The sequence below is a fragment of the Melanotaenia boesemani genome, chromosome 15 (genome assembly GCF_017639745.1).
Source record: "Melanotaenia boesemani isolate fMelBoe1 chromosome 15, fMelBoe1.pri, whole genome shotgun sequence".
Lineage (NCBI taxonomy): Eukaryota > Metazoa > Chordata > Actinopteri > Atheriniformes > Melanotaeniidae > Melanotaenia > Melanotaenia boesemani.
The window spans coordinates 453,043-475,585 of NC_055696.1; the positions used below are offsets into that span (position 1 = coordinate 453,043).

Here is a 22,543-nt window from a genome sequence, read left to right on the forward strand (position 1 = left end):
AGCTGATATGGACAAAATGTATTGTAATTTATTTCAAGTTGTCATAATTACATTGACATTTAAAGTGATCGTGACTCTGTCTGTTGGATCTTATACCAAACTGGTTGTTACATCCTCATTACTGCAGACAGAAACAACATAATACAGATGATTAAGCAGCAATAACTTGAAGTAATGGTTTTCTGTATGGCCTTATCAGTCTTTTACGTCATTATGGAGGAATTTTGATCAAAGTGGCTTCAGTTCGTTGAGGTTTGCCGACAATTGATTATTACTGATTATTGTTCTGTTACATGACCCAATTTCAGCCAAGCTTTAACTTTCAGACAGATTGCCTCACTCTGCACTGTGAAATACTTTGGCACATAGAGGACTTCATGGCTGACTCGGACTGCAAGCCCAAATCAACAGCACTCCACCTCTGTGCTTGACTGCACGAGTGTTTGCACAGATAAGCTGTGTTTGGTTTTCGTCAAACATCGTCACTTCGGTCTGGTCTGTCCAAAGGACTATGCAGCTTGAGCTGTTCTCCCATGTTCAGAAAAAGCTGTTGCCCCCGACCTGCAAAATGCCAGCACTCCTGCTTTTATAATAGAGCTCAGACTTGTTGATGATCAGTTAAATGTGTTTAATTAGCTGCAGTTGGCTGCTACTTACATTCTTGAATGTCATGTATAGTTCATTTTAGGTTGTATTAGGACCAGAAGATTTTCCATTATATAAATTTCCATCAAGCTTATGGGTAACATTTGTTTTGTGAAGGATGGCCGCAGCTATGCAAAGGCAAAAACACATTTTCATTGTGCTTATTTTTCTTTTAAACATCTGCCCAAAATAATAGAAAATTCCTGGTTTAACACCATTGCTTCTTTTCCTGGAAGAACTGTAGTAAATGTTGACGTTTTCAGCAGCCTTTATTTACTGCAGGAAGTCACACACACCCATTACAGTCTAATTCTGATTTAATAACATTCCCAACCCTTATGATGGTAGTCTGGCTGTTAAAACTCCACTAAGGCAGTGGATATTAAATAATAAATTAATCAATTATTTTAAGATTTTTTTCACTTGTTTGGTGTTTTTATGTTAAATACCCAACTTCCACACCAATTTAGCTTATAAAGTAGAAGAGAGGTGTGGTTGTACTGCAGACCACGTAATTTAAAATGTGTAATGTAATCTAATGCTTGCCTGCAGAAAATCATATCAGCGGGACAATTCTTGGTCCTCACCGACATAGTTTGCTGAAGGCTTGAATTTCACAGGAAAGAAATCCACGCCAGATCGGGCTCAAACGAGCCCCTGAAAGCCCCGTGCGTGACATAACGGACACGAGAAAATGACCAATACTAAGGCGAGTAAGGTGTGACGCTCTCCTGCTGCGTTCAGACACCTATAGGGACAATAAGAATATAACATCTATATAGTTGTTGACGATTTCAAAGATATTAAAATAACACCAATCCTGTAATTCGTTTTTTTTATGTCTGCTTCATACTGCGAGAGGCGGGATACACTTTGTACAGGTCGCCAGTCCACCGCAGTGTCTCAAAATAATCAGTAGTATAATAAGTAGGCTTACCATGCGATTACAATGTTAGATTAAGTTTAGAAGAGACCGCATTAATATGTAATCACTGATCATTTTTTATCTCTAAACCATCTCAAGACTGCAAATCAATATTTTATTTAAAAATTACAAGAGATTCAAGACGCCCACCTTTGGATGATGCAAAACTATGGAGTACCTAATTTTTCCTACGCAACGGGAACGCAGCAATAGCCCGGCAAAGGGGACAGGACAACATGGCTGCTGCTGCGGGCCGATACTACGGAGAAGGCGGCAGAGCTACGAAAAGACAGAAAACTGAAGACGGAGGGATGACAACGGTAAGGCTTTCTTCTTTTTCCCAGGAGAAAGTGCGCAATTCTTTCAATATATGCGAGTGTGTGCTTGTTCAAGTAAATAACTTAGTGTAAAAAGCGGTTCTTATATCACAGCTAGCAACATCCAAGACGTTAGCTAGCCTTAGCTAACATGGTTAGCGTTGTGTCAAGTATCGTTGTTCAGTTAATTCAGTGATAATTAGCTATGCTAAAACAAATATATTTTTAACTTAGATACATAGAAACCAACTTAGAAAAGTGCACCAATAGTACAAAGAACGTATTTTCAGTGTGACGTTTTTTTTTTAATGATAACGTTAGTTATTAACACCATTAACATCCGTTGCTTTAACAAAAGAAAATAAAAGACCTGTTTTAACTACTTGTTTTGAACTTCTGCCTCCTGAGAAAAATCTGTTTTTATCAACTATGTAATTTAATGACTCTACAAACATCCACATGTTGTCTATTTCAGGAGTCTTATGATGACCCTCATAAACCGCTACCTTCCCCGGTGGTTCACATCAGGGGTTTGGTGGACGGTGTAATGGAGTCAGACCTGGTGGAGGCCCTGCAGGAGTTTGGGGCTATAAGGTAATAACAGACAACATATAAAGCTGTTTTAATCGTACTCCATGAGGTTGTGTAATGTGTTTATTTCCCATGTTTTACGCATTTATGGAACATTCGTAATAATCTGATAAAAACCATAGAACACACTGTTATCTCATGTCTGGAAACAAATGCTACTATTAATTGCCACGAATAGAAAGAGAAAACAGGAAGTTTAATAAGCTGGTTATACTTGAATTCCAGGTTTGCCACATAGTTTGCAAGTATTCATGTGACTGGTGCCAGACACCAGAAGAAAGAAAGACACCTGATATTTACTTAGCATATATATATGTATATGTATGTATGTGTATATATATATACACATTACATATATATATATATATATGTATATATATATATATACATATATATATCCAGACTAATTTTTTTACAAGGAGCACGGGGGCACCCAAACTTAAAATTTTTAGGAGCACAAACAGAAAATTTAGGGCTGCACACTGAAATCACCTTGCAAAGCAAATATTCACATTTCCTCTCATTTTCACTATTAGTGATAAATACTTGAACAATGAATTCAGAAATTACAATGTTTACAATTCACATTTTTTTTTGTGCAGCAGTCGACAAAGAAAGAATACAATACAAAACAAAACAAGCAGTTCCTGGTAATAAACAGCTTCAGGGACTGATGCTCCTCTCCAGCCGCTGTTCCCACTCCTCAGTAAGAACAGCAGCTATTGGCTGTCCTAAAAGTTGCTAGAAGGCACAAATTAGCATAATCAGCCTGGTACATATAGTTGTAATGGATGCTGCCATAAAGAGGGGTGTAGTGTAGTAGTAGTGCTCTGAATGCTGCTGCTGCGAGAAGACCAAGCCTCGTATGTGAGGGTCTGCACAGCACCGCTCCTCGTTGGGAAGATAAACTCCCTTCATTCACCTCCGTCTCCAATAACCAGAAAAACCCGCTTTTTTAGTGGTCTGAAAACTCGCTAAATGTAGCGACAAAGTCGCTAAGTTGGCAACTCTGAGGAATAATAAATTCCCCCAAGACCCGCCTCTTTCCACACACTAGCCAATCACAGTGCTCATTCGTCCCAGCTCACACACGCATTGGCTGTCGTCTTCTTCGTTGGTGTTTGTCTCTTTTTCTTGTATTGAAGTTAGTTTGAGGCAAACCAGCAGCTAATTTGCGTGTTACTGAGCTACTGGGCTGAAGAGGGGAGCAGAAGTTTGTTATTTCTATATATATATATATATATACATATATATATAAATTGTCCCCTCGTGGGCGGTCTCATCCATCAAAGCTCGGGTCCTCTACCAGAGGCCTGGGAGCTTGAGGGTTCTGCAGTATCTTGGCTGTTCATAGGACTGCTCTCTTCTGGACTGAGATGTCTGAGGTTTGTCCTGGGATCTGCTGTAGCCACTCTTCCAGTTTGGGGGTTACTGCCCCGAGTGCTCCGATAACCACGGGCATCACTGTTGCCTTCACTTTCCAGGCCTTCTCAAGTTCTTCTTTCAGGCCTTGGTATTTCTCCAGTTTCTCATGTTCCTTTTTCCTGATGTTGCAATCGCTTGGTATTGCAATGTCAACCACAACGGCTTTCCTCTGCTGTTTGTCCATCACCACAATGTCCAGCTGGTTTGCCATTAACATTTTGTCGATCTGGATCTGGAAGTCCCACAGGATCTTAGCTCGGTTATTCTCTACCACCTTCGGAGGTGTTTCCCACCCAGACCTTGGGGCTTCCAGTCTGTACTCCGCACAGATGTTCCTGTACACTATACCAGCCACTTGTAAGCTTTCCCTGCCAGCATCTTACCCTGCAGTTATGTGCTGGATTGTCTCAGGGGCCTCTTTGCACAGTCTACACCTGGGGTCTTGTCTTGTTTGGTAGATCTGGGCCTCTATTGCTCTGGTGCTCAAGGCCTGCTCCTGTGCAGCTATGATCAGTGCCTCTGTGCTGTCTTGCAGTCCAGCCCTTTCTAGCCATTGGTAGGATTTCACGATATCAGCCACTTCAGTTATCTGTCGGTGGTACATCCCATGGAGGGGCTTTTCCTCCCATGATGGTTCCTCCATCACCACATGATCTGTTTTCCACTGCCTGAGATGTTCACCGAGCACTTTGCCCGTTGAGGCCATCTTCCTGATGTATTCAAGGATGTTGGATGTTTCATCCTGGATAGTGGTTCTGATACTCACTAGTCCTCTGCCTCCTTCCTTGTTCTTAGTGTACAGTCTCAGGGTGCTGGATTTGGGGTGGAACCCTCCATGTATGGTCAGGAGCTTTTGTGTTTTAAAATCTGCGGTCTGAATCTCTTCCTTTGGCCAGCTTATTATTCCCGCAGGGTATCTGATGACCGACAGGGCATAGCTGTTAATTGCCCAGACCTTGTTCTTGCCATTGAGCTGACTCCTTAGGACTTGCCTTACTCGTCGGAGGTATTTGGGTGTGACTGCTTTTCTTGTGGCCTGTTCAAGGTTGCCATTTGTTTGTGGGATTCCAAAGTACTTGTAGCTGTCCTCAATGTCTGCTATTCTGCCGTCTGGGAGAATACATATATATATATATATATATATATATATATATATATATATATATATATATATATATATATACACATATATATACAGTATATATATATATATATATATATATACACATATATATATACAGTATATATATATATATATATATACACATATATATATACAGTATATATATATATATATATATATATACACATATATATATATATATGTATATATATATACACACATATATATATATATATATGTATATATGTGTGTGTGTATATGTTTATATATGTATATCTGTATATATGTGTAATACACACACATACATACATGCATACACACACACACACACACACACACAAACATTCATAGTTTCATATTTATGTCACATTCTGTTCAGGATTTCTTGGAAACACAATAAGCATTTTGTTTTAGAAACAAAAAATATGATTTTTTTTTGCTCTGTTCTTTCATGCAAAGATTAGCAAAAGGTTTAACAAAGCTTGTTGTTGCTGTGAATCTTTTTGTTTAAAACATATTTTCCAGCATGCTGTAAGTAAAAGTGTAAACATAATAGAATGGACGATTAGCTTTACATATTGCCAGATGATAAATGTTCCTTCTCCTCTCAGAACGTGGCATTTGCTGCTCTACTTCTCTGCGACTTTAGTGTTTTGAAATGTTTTTTGAAGATCTGAAGAAGTGTTTTACACCAAATGGGCCTACTGGTGTGAGCAGCTGTCAACCAACAGCGTCCTTGTTTCATAAGCTGAAATTTTGCCAAGAGACTCAGGTGACTGTAGCACATGGACGCATGTGAACTTTTTCAGCTTCCTTTCCAAAAAAAAGGCTATATTTAGTTACATCAAATATTAAAACCTCAAGCTTTCATTTAGACATTTTTTATTTAATTAAAGTGCCATTAGTACTACACTATTACTAGTACTTACTAATGTACACAGATCACTAATGTCACATGTTGTGGCCAAAAGCGATCAAAGACCATATTTAAATGACTGCGAAGCTGCTATTTCAGTAACATTTATTAGTAATTATTTTTCCCTGTGTGCCTTCCTTACAAGTACTCAAATTCCAGATATGTTTCACATATGCACTACTCTGTCACCCGAAACGGGAACAGCCTGTTTGTTTGAACCTGAAACGTAAAGGTTGATGTGCAGGTGAAATTATATACATGCATATCAGCAGTAAATGCTGTGCAGTGCTGCAGATTTTATTTGCAATTTACTGTGGAATGATGTCTTTGCAGTTATGTGGTCATGATGCCTAAGAAGCGCCAAGCCCTGGTGGAGTATGAGGATATGAATGGCTCCTGCAATGCTGTTACTTATGCAGCAGAGAACCAGGTCTATATTGCAGGCCACCCCGCCTTCATCAATTACTCCACTAGTCAGAAGATTTCCCGGCCAGGAGACTCGGATGACACCCGGAGCGTCAACAATGTGCTCCTGCTCACAATCATAAACCCCATGTATCCAATCACCACGGTAATGTGCATGCAATGACTGAATCGTTTATGTAGTGGTGTGGAACAAATGGATGCACTAAAATATTACTGAACTGAGCATAAATAACTTTTATGATTGACAGATGAGTATGTTTGTTTGTGTTGTCAGCAGGTGTGGAAAAAGTACTGTTTGGTTACAGCTCTACTGTCCCTGAATCAGAGAAACAGGATCTATTCTTTCACTTCTGCCTTTGATTTCTTGCAACTCAGCTGCATGACGTGTAAACTCTGAGGCTTTGCTCCACCTTGCTCGCCCTACCTTCTGACATTACTATGTGTAGTGGCAACAGCACTTCATGCCACAACTTTATTTGGATTTCCAACCTTTCTCATCTAACGTTTTAATATCTAAAATGAAGATACACATGTCTCAAATTTAGTTAAAATTAAGGACATCTTAGACCTGCTTTGATTTTTCTTTATTAAATTTGAAGGTATTTGAAACTAGAAGTATAGTTTGTTCCAATTAAGGTGCTTATATATGGAACTTTATTTTAGAAATAATTTAATGACAAACCATTTACTTTTGTTTTACACCTTAGCAGCAAACACTCCACTAACTTATTTGAATTACTTTGAGTATTTAAAAAAAGCAGATAGTTTTGGACAAATTTAGCTGACTTAAAAACACGGCCTTGACAATAGATAGCCAAGCACTGATCACATGTTCTGTTTTCAGATTGTATAACATGGACCAGATGAAGGCTGATCAAACGCCGCTGCAGTGACGTTTCTATTAATCTTAAATTAACTCAGTGTCCTTATTTTAAACTTGTAAATGTCGCTGTCCCTACACTGTACCTCATCAATCTATGCACACAGGTGGGAAATCGTGATCTGGCAGATATGCTAAATGTGAAGTTTAACCCCTTAACGTTTGGTTTTGCAAATATGCCTCTATTTATATCTGTTTCTTTTATTAATAATTTATTTGCTTGTATTTACGCTAGGGTATTTATTTCTATGTTATTTATTTACTATTAATCTTTATTTATTATTAGATTGTTTAAGATTAAATTCTACTTTATTTTGTTCTTGTTTTTTTTTTTTTTTTATATTGTAAATTTATTCAGCCATTCAGGAGTTAATAGGACAAATTTCATATCTGCAGTAGGGGTCAAGCCTCAAAATGAAATGTGTTATCGGCTTTACACGTCTCACCAACAGAAGTAAAAATCAAACCGTTGGATCCAGAGTGACCAGCAGCATGTATTGTGTCTCGTGCATGTTAACCCATTTATTTCTCTGTGTGTCTACAGGATGTGCTCTACACTATTTGCAACAACTGCGGTCCCGTACAGAGGATTGTCATCTTCAGAAAGAATGGGGTTCAAGCCATGGTTGAATATCCTTTTCATAAGTTGCATTTTATTTGTAACATTGCTGTTTAGACTTACTGTTGTCATGAGTAACATTAGAATTTACATTGGCCCTCAGATGTCTTCATTTAATCAGACCTCACTTTAACTCCTTGCTGCCACATTTGATTCCGTTCAAAGCGCTCAGAGGGCTAAAGCGTCTTTGAATGGAGCAGACATCTATTCTGGCTGTTGTACTCTAAAGATTGAATATGCAAAGGTGAGTTTATGACTGTTGTATGTGATGAAAGCACCAGGGTCCTCATTTTTATTTTGAAATGTGATCTTCCCCACAGCCAGCACGCCTTAATGTCTTCAAGAATGACCAGGACACGTGGGACTACACAAACCCCAACCTGAGTGGCCAAGGTAACATGCAGTTCCTAACCCTTCCCTCCTCCTTTTTTTTCTTCCTCTTTTCCTCTCATGCCACTACATGGGATGGTTAGGGTTCTCTGCCTCCGGGAGTATTGCCTTTGGTCACAAACTGATGGTACCACCATGCAGCTCAATGTGGTGCACAGAGGCAGTATTCCTGTGACGCCTTCATAGTCTTCATGCATTTTTTTCACCACACAGCAGGCACAAGTAAGGGCATGAGGAGCAACCTGCAGGGCAACCTGAGTTACAGGCTTATGCATGTGAAAAGTACAGATCACTCAAACATTAGCAGATGCATCATTCTTCACATAGCTTCACATTCCCCGTAGAGCATGGCACAGTTGCACAATCTCACATCCCTGCACACTGAAATAAAAACAGAAGATCACACCCTGTAGCCTTCCTTCAAACATAGTGGAGATTTGATCGCAGCTTAAATTGGACGTTGCACTACTTCGTTTCCTTCTGAGACTCTAAGCACACCTTTAGTCAAATGGCCAAAGATACAACACCTGAGATCAACGCAGAAATACACGTGTATCACTGTCTTATGACCTATGGATAAATCTGACTTAAACTGACAGTATATTAGGAAAGAAAGTTCTTTAAATTGTAAAACAACACATTTTGGCCTCCCAAAATTTCATGGGACTGTTACTGTAAATCATACAGTATAATACAAATACACTTGATGGGGTAACCTGTCGTCATTTCACATACAGAGCATACTGCCTGCAGTTCTGTCCTTTAACCATCCTTTTAAGTAGGGATTGCATCATTAGTTATTACTGTTCATTTTCTGAGAAAAAAAACAAACTTCTGCTATTTAACGTTTAGATCAGTTCAGTTCAGCTTTATTTGTATTGCTTCAATTCTCACAGCAGTCATCTCAAGGCAGTTTACAGGCAAAATAAATGTAAGGAAATATACTGTGATCAAATAAAACAAATCCATATTAGTTCCATTTATAACAGTCCCCATACAAAAATAATGGCCTAGCTAAGGAAGAGCAATGGATTGCATCCAGTATGTCTTTAACCCCATGCTGAGCATGCGTGGGGCGGTGGGTGGAAAGGAAAAGAAAAGATATGAAGGAAAAACCTTCAGCTGAACCGGGTTCAGTCAGGCAGACAATAGCCTGAACCAGCTGGGGGTGGAGATGGTTGAAGTAGTGAGTAGCTTGTTTTTAGGTCGAGAATATACCTGCTTTTTAATCTCCCGTTTGAGTAGGCATCTGGCTGTGTTGTGAGCATTAATTTTCATAAACTTGCTTGTGTTTAATGCTTGTTAACCAAGGAATCCACTTAGGGACAAATAAGAGAGCCCAGACTGGATCAAGCTGCTGAATTTGTACAGTGTGTGCAGAATTATTAGGCAAATGAGTATTTTGATCACATCATCCTCTTTATGCATGTTGTTCTACTCCAACCGGTACAGGCTTGAAAGACTACTACCAATTAAACATATCAGGTGATGTGCATCTCTGTAATGAGAAGGGGTGTGGCCTAATGACATCAACACCCTATATCAGGTGTGCATAATTATTAGGCAACTTCCATTCCTTTGGCAAAATGGGTCAGAAGAGAGATTTGACGGACTCTGAAAAGTCAAAAATAGTGAGATGTCTTGCAGAGGGATGCAGCACTCTTAAAATTGCCAAGCTTTTGAGGCGTGATCATCGAACAATCAAGCGTTTCATTCAAAATACTCAACAGGGTTGCAAGAAGCGTGTTGAAAAAACAAGGCGCAAAATAACTGCCCATGAACTGAGGAAAATCAAGCGTGAAGCTGCCAAGATGCCATTGGCCACCAGTTTTGCCATATTTCAGAGCTGCAACATCACTGGAGTGCCAAGAAGCACAAGGTTTGCAATACTCAGGGACATGGCCAAGGTAAGGAAGGCTGAAAAACGACCACCACTGAACAAGACACACAAGATAAAACGTCAAGACTGGGCCAAGAAATATCATAAGACTGATTTTTCTAAGGTTTTATGGACTGATGAAATGAGAGTGAGTCTTGATGGGCCAGATGGGTGGGCCCGTGGCTGGATCAGTACAGGGCAGAGAGCTCCACTCCGACTCAGACGCCAGCAAGGTGGAGGTGGGATACTGGTATGGGCTGGTATCATCAAAGATGAGCTTGTGGGACCTTTTCGGGTTGAGGATGGAGTCAAGCTCAACTCCCAGTCCTACTGCCAGTTTCTGGAAGCCACCTTCTTCAAGCAGTGGTACAGGAAGAAGTCAGCATCGTTCAAGAAAAACATGATTTTCATGCAGGACAATGCTCCATCACACGCATCCAAGTACTCCACTGCGTGGCTGGCCAGAAAAGGTCTAAAAGAAGAAAAAATAATGACATGGCCTCCTTGTTCACCTGATCTTAACCCCATAGAGAACCTGTGGTCCCTCATCAAATGTGAGATCTACAGGGAGGGAAAACAGTACACCTCTCTGAACAGGGTCTGGGAGGCTGTGGTTGCTGCTGCACGCAATGTTGATCGTGAACAGATCAAGACGCTGACAGAATCTATGGATGGCAGGCTTTTGAGTGTCCTCGCAAAGAAAGGTGGTTATATTGGTCACTGATTTGTTTTTGTTTTGTTTTTGGATGCCAGAAATGTATATTTGTAAATTTTGAGTTGTTATATTGGTTTCCCTGGTGAAAATAAATAAGTGAAATGGGTATATATTTGGTTTTTGTTAGATTGCCTAATAATTATGCACAGTAATAGTCACCTGCACACACAGATATCCTCCTAAGATACTAAAACTAAAAAAGCCCCACTCCAACTTCCAAAAATATTCAGCTTTGATATTTATGAGTCTTTTGTGTTCATTGCGAACATAGTTGTTGTTCTATAATAAAATTAATCCTCAAAAATACAACTTGCCTAATAATTCTGCACACCCTGTACAGTGTAAACAAAACAATAAACATGGCCACAATATGGGAGGTTAGCATATGGTTCATTTTAAGATCAGGGCAGAAAAAGAGCGGCAGTGGTATCATAAAATACGAGAAGCAGTCTTGATCAATATGTGTAATTAAAAGCGAGTTTATTCGTGGCCTTAGAAGGTCCATCGTTGATCATTCGATTCTCCATCAAGCTGGAAGCTTAATTATAACAGATGCTTGTTAGAGAAGGAATAACACACAGTTTCCACTATTTTAAACATAATTTACTTTTAGTGCCGCTTTGTGTCAGTTTTCATTTATTTCAATTTTTATTATATTTCTTTTCCTTCCAGGCTCTGTAGGAGTGGGACTGTCTCAGGTCGATTAGGTTAGGATTCGGAAGGCTCCGATTCTGATGCATCTCTCTTTCTCCACAGGCCTTTTTGTTTTTTATAAGTAAAGTATTTGTAGCTATTTAATATTAATTACTTAAAATATCTATTACTAATGAAACCAACAAATGTGGCTGGTTAACTGGAAGTTACCTTTCCCAGTGTCAAAATAAAACCAGCAGGAAGCGTGTCGCTGTAGCCACATACTGGCAGAAAATGAACCCCTTAATATACTGTTATATAAAAACCAAATAAATACAGGGAAAAGGCTAAAATACAGTTAAATAGTAAATCAATTATTTATATATAAAGATTGATAATTGAGTATACAAAATAAATACATAAGTAAGAGTTAATACAAGTAAATAAATTGATAGAATAGATTAATTTGATATAAAAAATAACAAACAAGGACAGCAGTGGTTCGTCTTAAATTTGTGACAACAGGTGTCCAGGGGTTAATGCAGATGTCAGCATATTCTGAATCTCTAACACAAATATCCTCCTGTTATCTGCAGGGAGTAACTTCATAGCTCATGTATTGCTCCTGTGTGGAGCACATGGCATGCTGCTACCAGCCAGTGATCTGAAGTGACGTGGGTCCTGTGGCAGTGTGGCACACAGCACACGTTAGCGCTATCCTACCTGCTTATGTTCAGTTACTCCATGTGGTTTTGTTGTCATGTCGGACCGCTGTGTCAGTAAAATGTCTGTATCTCAACCAAAGCATTGTAACGGTGTAGGACTGATTGTGGATGCACATGCTTAACTGTAAACGTTGCAGCTTGTTTGTCCCTGTCCAAGTTGGAGATAAACCATGTGACAACACCCTGTCTTCTGGTTGGTGCTCGTCAGATTTCTTAAGCTCAGCCATCTTTTGCACGCTAAAGATTGTCATATCAACTTCCTCCTTTTACATTCAGTAAGATTTATCGTCATTATATTCTTATCTTGATGCATCTAAAATTAGATTATTTCCCCACCCCAAGTAAGAGGTGTAGTCGTCTTTCTTTTGCACAACCAGGATTTCAACATGTACATTGCAAGTTTAATGCAGGTTTTTGGCTTGACATACTTTTCTGTCATGTTTCTTTGTATTTTGTAGTTTGTGCTACTTTGCAACCCAGAGGTACTCCTTGTGTCCTTACTCTACAAACTCATACAGGCTTACCTCAACCGCTATGCAGACACAGTGGGCTTTACAGTTGCAGCATAACAGTAACCACGATCTCAAATCATTTAAATCTTTTCTGTGGCACACATTGGACACAGTGGGGCATCAAATACCGGAACACAACCTCAACTCAGTACTTCTTTATCAGGAGCTCACCATCACCCCTATCTCCACCACCTGACATGGGAATCATTTTATTTTTGGGTGGCAGACAGTAGCCACCTTTTCTCCGAGACCACGCGAACAGACACCTCGCATATCCACCACAGTCTGACGTTGATAGATTGATAAGCATCTACTGCAGCCTGTTGGCAGCACATCTCATCTGCAGAGCCCTGAGGAGTCCGCACCTTTACACATCACATTGATGATGAGGTTGGGAGTCAGGTGTGTGGTCATAAGTCCCACCTCCTAGCTCTCGGGATGTGCCTGCCATAACACAACCACAGGGAGCAACAGAGGAGTTTTCAGGCACACTCAGCCCGACCAGGGAACAGATGACACCACATACTGGGGCAGTAAACAAATAAGAGGCCATTCTCTCTCTCAGACGCTTATACTCCTCGTCTCTACCTTCCTGTGCCGAACACAACATGACAACACAACGATGAATATCCGAAGCAACACACAGCCGAGTCGCCATGACAGAACATCACCACGCAGATATTCCAGATGACTTATTGTCAAGCACTAGATGCTGTTTCACTTTGCAAGCGGCTGACAGCTATTAAAGCAAACAAACAAGCATCATGTGAGCACCCAGTTTTACACGAGAAGAAACATCCACAGGGGGGCCTACGAAGACACAACCATCAGACACCTGTCAAGCATACAAGCACAGAGGCAAACAGGTCACAGATCCTTTCCCAAAGCTTTCTACCGTTATGGACTCTGGTGTTCTGTTTCTCCCTCTACCTTCCTCCCCATTTCCCTCCTCTTCTCTCTGTGCTGTTCTTGTGTTGTTTCTGCGTTGTTTCATTTTTCCCTTTTTTGCACTGGCCCATAGTGATGCCTTTAACGCCTCCCGTGTGATGCAGGTTTGGCTCAGTGTGTCTGTGGACTGACAGCCCACTCTCAAATGGTGCAAATGCCCTGCTTTGTGGTCAGAGTACGGTAAGACGGAAATGAGCCTCTAATAGCAACTTTCAAAACAGACCGGCAGCAAGTCAAAACCAGCCATGGACTTCAGAATGTACTTTTCTCTCTGGTGGTGGGGATGCAAGGAAAGCAAGAAGAAACAAAACACTGAAGAGGGAGAATGAGTTAAGGCTGGAGTCAGAGGTTGGCGGGTAGCATCCCTGCTGAAGACTGCCCCCTACCTGCCCACTGTGTCCCATGCTTCATGTGTGGTGCTGTAAGTACTGAAATGAATGAATGATCTGACTTGATAGTGAACGTTTCAGAGTTTATATGAAATTAGATCAACTTGGCTGAGTCTCGTTTCATTTCCATTTATTTCCTCTGAATTTTATATAAAATAATCTACTGTAATTTACTGCCTTTTGTGGGCTATTGAGCCCCATAGTGTTAAACAGAATATTTGAATAATTTATCACGTCTCATAATTAATGAGGCAGAAATTTAATTTGTAAATGTGGAGTTTTTCTGTTTGTTTGTTTTATGGCTGGTATTCATTTTGGTTTATCTTTAAATTTACCCCCATTGCACATTTTGACATGACTGTGAAGTTTTGTTTGCTCCAGGAAGAATTTAATGAAAGTTATAATTAATGTTCACATAATGTTAAACCAAAACGAGAATTTAATTTTAGATTATATGTCCTTTTTTTTTAACAGTGGTGCTTGTAATCAAGGTTCCCATTGGTGAATGAACCCAGACATCCCGGTGCCTGTCCGTGTTTGTCTTTATAGATACAATAAATCCGTCTGCAATTTAAGGCTTTTTTTATACTGTTAGATATCCCTAAGTGCCACACATCCCTAAATTAATAGACATTAATATTTGAATGTAAGCCAGGCAGGATCGGCCAGTAGCGGCTACTCATGAAGCAGAGCTGAGCTTCTCCTGCTCTGGCTACTGCAGCGCGAAGACCAAGCCTCGTGCAGGTAAACGGCCGCCACAGCTCCCCCTGCTCATTCACAAGAGGCGTGTTCTTTCACCAAGCTGAACTAAAGTGGGATTTTTAAAATAACACCACTAACTTTGTTTCTTGACACCCAGAGAAAGAAAATACTAAATGTAAGGCTTGAAAAACATGAGAAACGTCATAAATACTAAGGACAAAGCGGTTTTTGGAGGATTCGGTTAATCACTGTAACAAAGCACCTACATACCAAAAATCTGCTTCTCTTACCAAATTAATGCCAAGTTCAGATTTTTAATTTGGCCATGAGTAATAATTTTATTTATGCATTAATGCGTTAAATTCCACAGATTAATCTCGTTACATTAACGTGTTCATTTTCACTGCCCTAATAATTTATTTGATAAATGTAGGCTGTACTTTTATTAAAATGATCAGTTTAAGAGAGGCTATACTAGAGGAGCACATATGGGACAAAAATGGGATGCTTGTACATGCAGACTGGGGATGTTAGGGATTGAATCACCAACAGCCATTCTTCCTCCTGAGCTTACAGCTTCATCTCTGGAAAGCTTGACAGTCCTGGTGCAGCCTTCAAGATTTAGATTAAAGGGGCTCTATTATGCTTGTACAGGCTAATTTATTTTAATGTGAGTCCACAAGGACAGGAATTAATCCAGCACTTTTCACAAAGCCCTTTATTTATTTATATGGATCCTCTCTGTAGGCCTTCGGATCAGCCTCTGCCAGCAGAATGAGACTCTTCCGCACTAAGCCCCGCCTCCCCCTGATGCAGGCTGCTTCTGATTGGTCCACTGCTGGGAGCAGTTTTTGAGAGCGCGTACTGTTTTCATCATAGAAACACCGGCAGAACTCGTAAACAAACCTAAGTAATATAAATATCCAGTAAACAATGTTAACACAAAACATACAGCCGTCCATGTTCGAGCCCCAAATCAGACCCCGAAATCCAGAGTGAACAACTTGGCAACCCAATTCGTCAACCTGCGGCGACTCGGCAACCCGGAGCGACTCATCGACCCGCGGCGACTTGGCACCACCCAGCAACTCGGTAAACCAATTCATCTTGGCAACCCAGAGCGACTCATCAGCTCGTGGTGACTCATCAGCTTGTAGCGACTTGGCAACCCCTGGCGACTCATCAACTCGTGGCGACTAATCAACTCGTGGTGACTCATCAACTCGTGATGACTCATCAACTCATGGTGACTCATCTGCTCGCGGCGACTTGGCAACCCCTGGTGACTCGGTAACTTGTGGCGACTTGGCAACCTGTGGTGACTCATCAAGTCGTGGTGACTCATCAAGTCATGCCGACTCATCAAACCGCGGTGACTCAGCAACCTGCAGCAAGGAATGCAGGAGGACATATCTGGTAAAAACTGCTTACCAGCTATAGTCCGATATAACGCTGCTTGCCGTCCTTCACTCGCCTTCATGGTATCAGGTGTTCATGTGGCAAATGCACCACGATGCCAACAGAGGTGGAAAATGTGCTGCCAAGAAATAGATAAGCTAATGATGCTCTTTGCTAACACTTTCATGCATGTTACACTATAGCTAGCTGCATTTCTAGCCACTCCATGTACATCTGTTTTTCCACATGGATAATCAGCTGGATGTTTTTAGCCTGGTTGCTACGTTTGCAGCTTTTCCATCTACAGTGTTGATCGCTAACTTTCTGGTCATCATGTGTTACCTGCTGGTAGCGATCAGGTAAAGTAAGTTTGGGTTTATTCCTGTAGTTGGACCGTTGCTCACACACTATCAAAACTAAACAGACAACTTATTCGGTTTTAATTACAGCTTGTGGCTTAGGATCAGAAACGTGGTCCTTCATTGTAGCAACAGACCCTCCTTTCAGCTAAAGCCTGGTCGCAAATCCCTCGTTGTACCGGCCCTTATTCATCCAGCAGTCGTCGGTGAAGTGCCGGTCACAGATACAAATGTTGGTGTAACTCTGCTGTCCCTACTAATCCAAGCGTTTTTTTACCGTGTTTGAGCCAAATGAACAATAAAAGTGAGTGGAGTCGAAACGTTTTTCTGTCCTGTCTGCGTGATGTTGCCTGAACCGGCAGGACTCGCGTCTCCCTCAGAAAGTCAGCGACTGCTAAGAGACCAACAGAAGCACTAAAGGTGTCCAAGAAATGAAGAAATGCTGCCCGGAGTGTCTCCAGAAAAAATGAGAATGTTCCCCCTGTTTTTGGTGAAACGTTACAAACCAGGAGGAGCACGTAAAACATGTAATTTAGGGAAAAATAAAATGGATTTCATAGAGCCTCACAAGATATTGAAATAGGAAAAGACCTTAAAGGTCCCATATTATACACTTTATTCCCAATCTAAATGAAATATTTCCGCCATGGTATGGACAAATCGACCCTTAGTTTGAGTGCAGCGGCTTCTCTTCACCTCCCTCTTTTTAGCAGCTTCAGAAATGTGCCGTTTATGGTGGGCGGAACCCTGGTGGAGCAGCTCAGCTGTTGGCTCCGCCCATCGCATCGCCCGTCATGAGGTGATTGACAGGTTAATATATTTTCAAGCTATCAGACTAATAAGGCCGAAACGATAAAATAACTGCCAGCTCTTACCTCTCCAGCTGTGTCACGGACAGTTGGTATTGAACCTGGCTTCAGCTTCAAACGGTTGGCGAAGCCTGCTTTCCATGCCCCCATGTTGTGGAAACAGTCCTCTTTGAAATGCTGGCCACAGACATGCAAAACCTTTGGAAGTTTTCCGGGTACATTTCCTCCAAAAATAAAATTAATCCACTCAGTCCTCGTGGGTTCAGTGGATGGAAGTAAAAAAAACGTTTTCGTGTTCATTTATGCAGCCACAAACAGAACAGTGCTTCTGTCGCTTAGCCATGTCCGCTAACGAGGGTTGCCGAAGAGGGAAAAACACTGGGCGCTAGGTGATTTTTAGAGGGCGGGCTTTGAGAGCCGGTAGACGGGTCCATCGCTCTGTGGGGAGTGGTTATTGTCCCTTATGACGTCATAACGTACACGCTTTCAAACTCGCTCATTTCAGCGCTTACTTCCCTAGAGGTGGAGCAGGGGGGAGAGAGAGCGCCTGAAAGAGTTTCACACTTACGGGTCTCCTACACATGCGGGGGGACCAGTATGACTGTTCCAAAACCATTAAAAAGTGAATTTTGCATAATATGGGACCTTTAAAGAAAGATAAATAATAAAGACAGCTGTGCCGTAATCAGATTATTGCACAATAATGATAATGAAGCTTTTGCACATAATATTACAGCCTCCTGCACACGGTGGTATGATGTTGCCATTACTGCTCATGATTCCAGAGGACACACCTTGCTGCCTCTAGGTCACTGAAAACTTTAGATGGCCTACAGTAATACAAAATGAACACATTTATGTTTAATTCCTCATTAATCTGGTATTCTGCTAAACTACAGGAAGTGTGTGGAACAAAGAGTAGCTGCTGTACCCTGGATTTTCTTAAAAGAAGCTTTAGAAATGAAATGGTTTATTATGAACATCAGATTTTCCTTTTTTGTTTGCAAAGTTAAGCCAGTATGCAAATCTGGTTTAATATTTGGTTTCTATAGTGTAATAAATCTGAATTGTGTCTTTTCTCTTCCTGATGTGTTATACCTCTGTCTTATCCTGGTTTGTAACAACTGTTCTCATAGTTTTCAATAAAATGTCAGGTGCTATTCATTGCATCGACGCATATTTTACTCCTTGATGTCTCTATAATGTGTGAAGAGATGTGTTTTATTCAGTTTGTGTTTTTCCTGTTAATTTGGATTTGACATGTATGTGTGTGTACTTGCACAGATGCTGATGGTGAAGGCAATTGGAACAATTCACAAGGTGTGTGCTCTTGTACTGGGTGGGCAGGTATAGGAGATATTTATAAATGCTTTGAAAACTAAAACCACTTAAAGAGTAAAATAAAATCTCCATTATTTCACCTGTTCCAGTAGATGAGTGAAATGACGCCTGCAGACTTTTTTGCATGTAATTCACATCCTTGTTCTGAGCATGCTCATGTGAGGCACCTGTTGGTACATTGGGCTAACAAGCTTGTTGACGGGTGACTTTGCCGGTTTTTAGATCCCAACGCCAATCCCAACAAACGCCAGAGGCAGCCAGCTCTTCTAGGGGACTACCCACCTGATTTTGGTGAAGATCAAGTTCAAAATATGATGTGTAGAAGAATTTATCTCATCCCAATACGTACATTTTCACTGGGATTGTTATTACTTACTTCCTTTTCTTCCTGTAACACAGGTGGCCCACAAGGAGGTTATCACAGCTATAATGATGATCACTATGGCCCCCCTCCTCCCCATCGCATGGGGCCTGGCATGGGTGGCCGAGGTCGGGGAAACCAGCGGTACGGTGCTGGATACGGGCCGCCGCCACCTGAGTATGGCCCTCATGCTGATTCACCGGTTCTTATGGTGTATGGCCTCGAGCCTTCTAAAATCAACGCTGATAAGGTCTTCAACATCTTTTGTCTCTATGGCAACGTAGAGAGGGTGAGAGAAGTGATGCTCATCAACAGTTTTACCTAGTCTCTTTGTATTTTTCTAATGTTTATTTTCCTCCTACTTACAGGTAAAGTTCATGAAGAGCAAACCTGGAGCAGCGATGGTGGAAATGGGAGACTGTTACTCTGTTGACCGCGCCATCACTCACCTGAACAACAACTTCCTCTTTGGACAGAAACTCAATGTTTGGTAAGAGAAACATCTGAAAACATGTGGAGCATTGGGTGTCTAAAGAAAGCCGAAAGCTAAATCCTCTGTCCCTGCAGTGTGTCCAAACAGCAGGCTATCGTGCCAGGGCAGTGCTACCAGTTAGAGGATAACACCAGCAGCTTCAAGGACTTCCATGGATCCCGCAACAACCGCTTCACCTCCCCGGAGCAGGCTGCAAAAAACCGAATTCAGCACCCCAGTAACGTCCTGCATTTCTTCAACGCCCAGCCCGACATCTCTGAAGAGATCTTCAACCAGGTTAGAGGAGCCGTCAGAGCTCTACAAGCATCATAAAAATCTTGTTTCACTTTCTCACTGGATCTGGTCTTTGTCCATCTAGATCTGTGACGAGCTGGGATTCAAGAGTCCTTCGAGTGTGAAACTTTTTACTGGAAAGAGTGAGTAATGATCCATAGCAATCATATGGACCACATGTTTTAATACTAATTTACTCATAAATGTTTTTCATGAGGATTCTGACTGCTTAGTTTTGATTGAGGCCAGACTAAACAGGAATTTCTTAGAAAATAAAAACAAAGATTTTGGCCAGAGTAATTCCTCTAAATCAAACGTGACCCACTAGAAGAGATATGTTTGTGTAGAAACTGCCTTCTGCCTGCCGTAGCAACGAGCTAAACACCAGCCAGTGGCGGTATACTCTGTTTTCGACACTAGAAATAACCATTAATGTGATCGAAAAAGACTTAAAATGCTGGTAAACTGAAGTTCCAGAAGCAGCCAACACTAGACTCTAATTCACTTCATTTCTATTCAGCTTTGTTTGTTAAGCTCCAGTTAGGACAAAATTGTTCATGGAAAAGGTCTGCTGACTCGGCAGTTTAAATTAAGGTTAAAAACTTTTTGCTGGCTTTGTCAAAATGGCCGTTAATTCCCACACCGCAACTTTATTTCTTGATGACCAGGTCTCTGGATGCAGCTCGGCGTGATTTTCTGGGATTAACGTTCAGAGACCCTCAGCACGGTGGAGACTGGTGTAAAATCCACATTGTTGAAAATATGAAGAGCTTATTTGTACTTTTTCTGATTTTCAGACTATCAACTTCATTTTTAACAGCAGTGTTTTTCCATCTGAAACCTGAAAAGCCCGTTATCCTTTTCCGGAGCTCCGCAGTCCACATTAACCTCAGGGAATCCCTGAAAACTTTCCGAAGGGCGTTCACGTGCAGCACACTGCCAGTCACAGACGAGCAGTGGGTTTGTTTTAGTGTGTTTGATGGTTAATCAAACCCAGCTTCACTTGTGTTGTCATGACCTTACGGCCCGACAGGTGAGAGAAGTTCATCTGGGCTGCTGGAGTGGGAATCCATCAATGACGCCATGGAGGCCCTAGCTATGATGAACCATTATCAGATGAAAAACCCCAGTAAGTTTTTGTTTTTCCACCACTTTTTATAAAATATTCTAGTCTGGTCAGATCTATGAGACCTCTTTCATGCTCGCTATTTCCCCTCTTTCAGGTGGGCCTTACCCTTACACACTGAAGCTGTGTTTCTCAACCACACACCACGCCAACTAAGAAGTTTCCCCGCAGACTGTTTGTAATGTTTTGTGACTTTGCATCGAGTATATCGCAGTTCTGTTGTCATGTCCCATTAAAACAGTGTCGACTAAAACTACATTAATGTGCTTTGGAAAATGTTACTTAAGTGATGTTTTTTAATTATTATTAATTTGACTTTTAAAATGTTTTCAATCATTTGTCAGTTTTGTATATTCACACTAGATTTGATCATCCCGACTCCCAGTATTTGGTTTTTAAATAAAGTTAACAGACTGATTTGTCCACCTTGACATCATTACAGATGCCGTGAACTGCATCACGTTTTCCTCCTTTGACCAAAAAGCTTCCAGATTTGTTCAGAAAATAAATCACTTCCTCAGAGGATCAGCCAGCGGTGATGCTGATGAAGACGTGAGGATGCTCGACATCTGTGAGCAGCGTTCAGGCGCTTTCTGATAACTAATATTAAGGTTATTTTGACTAAAAAGTTGGAATTTCAGCCTAGATCAGACGAGCTATATTTATATTTTTAGATTACAGCATATTATACTTGTTTAATCCCAAACATGGAAATTCCTCCTTTACAGCAGCAAAAGATACTAAAAATATAAAATGGCCACTGTCTTAATTAGAAAAAGGGTGTAAGAAATCACTGGGAGCCAGGATGAAGAAGAACCTGTGGGTTGTATTCACAAGCGCTGGTTAGGTTAAAGCTGAGAATTAATACCAATAATTGATCCTTTTACCAGCTTAGACATGTCAGTTCTCTGATTGTAGAGTTCAGTCAGTGACTAGAAAGTTCTCCATATTCACCATTTTTTAATTCCAGTCAATCCAACAGACAAATTCAACTCAAGGCATGTCATTGTGATCCAATAAAACAAATCCACATTAGTCCAGTTTAGGACCTCCTTCCACACAAGCCAGTTCATACGTCTAGCTTGTGCTCTTAAAGTTTGTCCTGCACAGACAGACGTTAGGCTTTACCTTAAATCTATTAATCAGGTGACAGGTGAGGGCACTTTTAGTTGCATGTTGACTGTCTGCTGGTGAGGCCACAGCAGCGAATGAAAGTGCTACCACAGCTTGAATCATATTAGCTTTCATGAGTTCTTCAGGAATACTTCTCCAGGCTTGAAAGCTCTTCTTTGGACGTTTACTGCCTTTTGTTCTGTTCTCCGGTCAGATGATCCACCCTGCTTCAGTAATGTTGAGGTCTGAGCTCCGGGGAAGCAGGTCCATGACTTGTGTAAGCAAAAGGAAAAATAAAACCAGCTGCAGGTTTGGGGAAGCAGAAACACAGTTTTCTGTTTATTTGTACAATCAGCACAGGTGTTTTGCATCTTCTCTCTGTGCAGACCAAAATAAAAACTTTGTGCTTTGCAGCACGCCCTACATACCATGAAGCACCAGCCCCCCAGTTCAAAAGGCCAGTCACAGCAGACCTCAGCAAACTTATTCACAAAACATGATTTTATTAAA

At 41.0% G+C, this 22,543-nt stretch overlaps 1 protein-coding gene across 2 annotated transcripts; it reads left to right on the forward strand.

Annotated features, from left to right (window-relative positions):
• The first annotated feature begins 1,761 nt into the window (after positions 1–1,761).
• Positions 1,762–21,337, forward strand: hnrnpl (heterogeneous nuclear ribonucleoprotein L). Of its 2 annotated transcripts, XM_042007888.1 has the most exons (14): positions 1,762–1,890; positions 2,363–2,481; positions 6,276–6,513; positions 7,793–7,878; positions 8,015–8,111; positions 8,188–8,260; positions 18,611–18,646; positions 18,890–18,958; positions 19,067–19,317; positions 19,397–19,518; positions 19,596–19,797; positions 19,880–19,937; positions 20,828–20,923; positions 21,018–21,337. In XM_042007888.1, the coding sequence occupies exons 1-14, from the start codon at positions 1,807–1,809 to the stop codon at positions 21,074–21,076; spliced, it is 1,590 nt and encodes a 529-aa protein (XP_041863822.1). In that variant the 5' UTR covers positions 1,762–1,806; the 3' UTR covers positions 21,077–21,337. The 2 variants fall into 2 exon arrangements, with proteins under 2 accessions (XP_041863822.1, XP_041863823.1); XM_042007889.1 differs by lacking the exons at positions 20,828–20,923; positions 21,018–21,337 and adding an exon at positions 20,592–20,820.
• Positions 21,338–22,543: the final 1,206 nt, after the last annotated feature.

Coding starts and splice junctions, on each gene's coding strand:
- hnrnpl (XM_042007888.1), top strand. CDS start 1,807: ATGGCTGCTGCTGCGGGCCGATACTACGGAGAAGGCGGCAGAGCTACG. Junction 18,647..18,889: donor CAATTGGAACAATTCACAAG/GTGTGTGCTCTT, acceptor GCCGGTTTTTAG/ATCCCAACGCCAATCCCAAC. Junction 19,519..19,595: donor GGACAGAAACTCAATGTTTG/GTAAGAGAAACA, acceptor CTGTCCCTGCAG/TGTGTCCAAACAGCAGGCTA.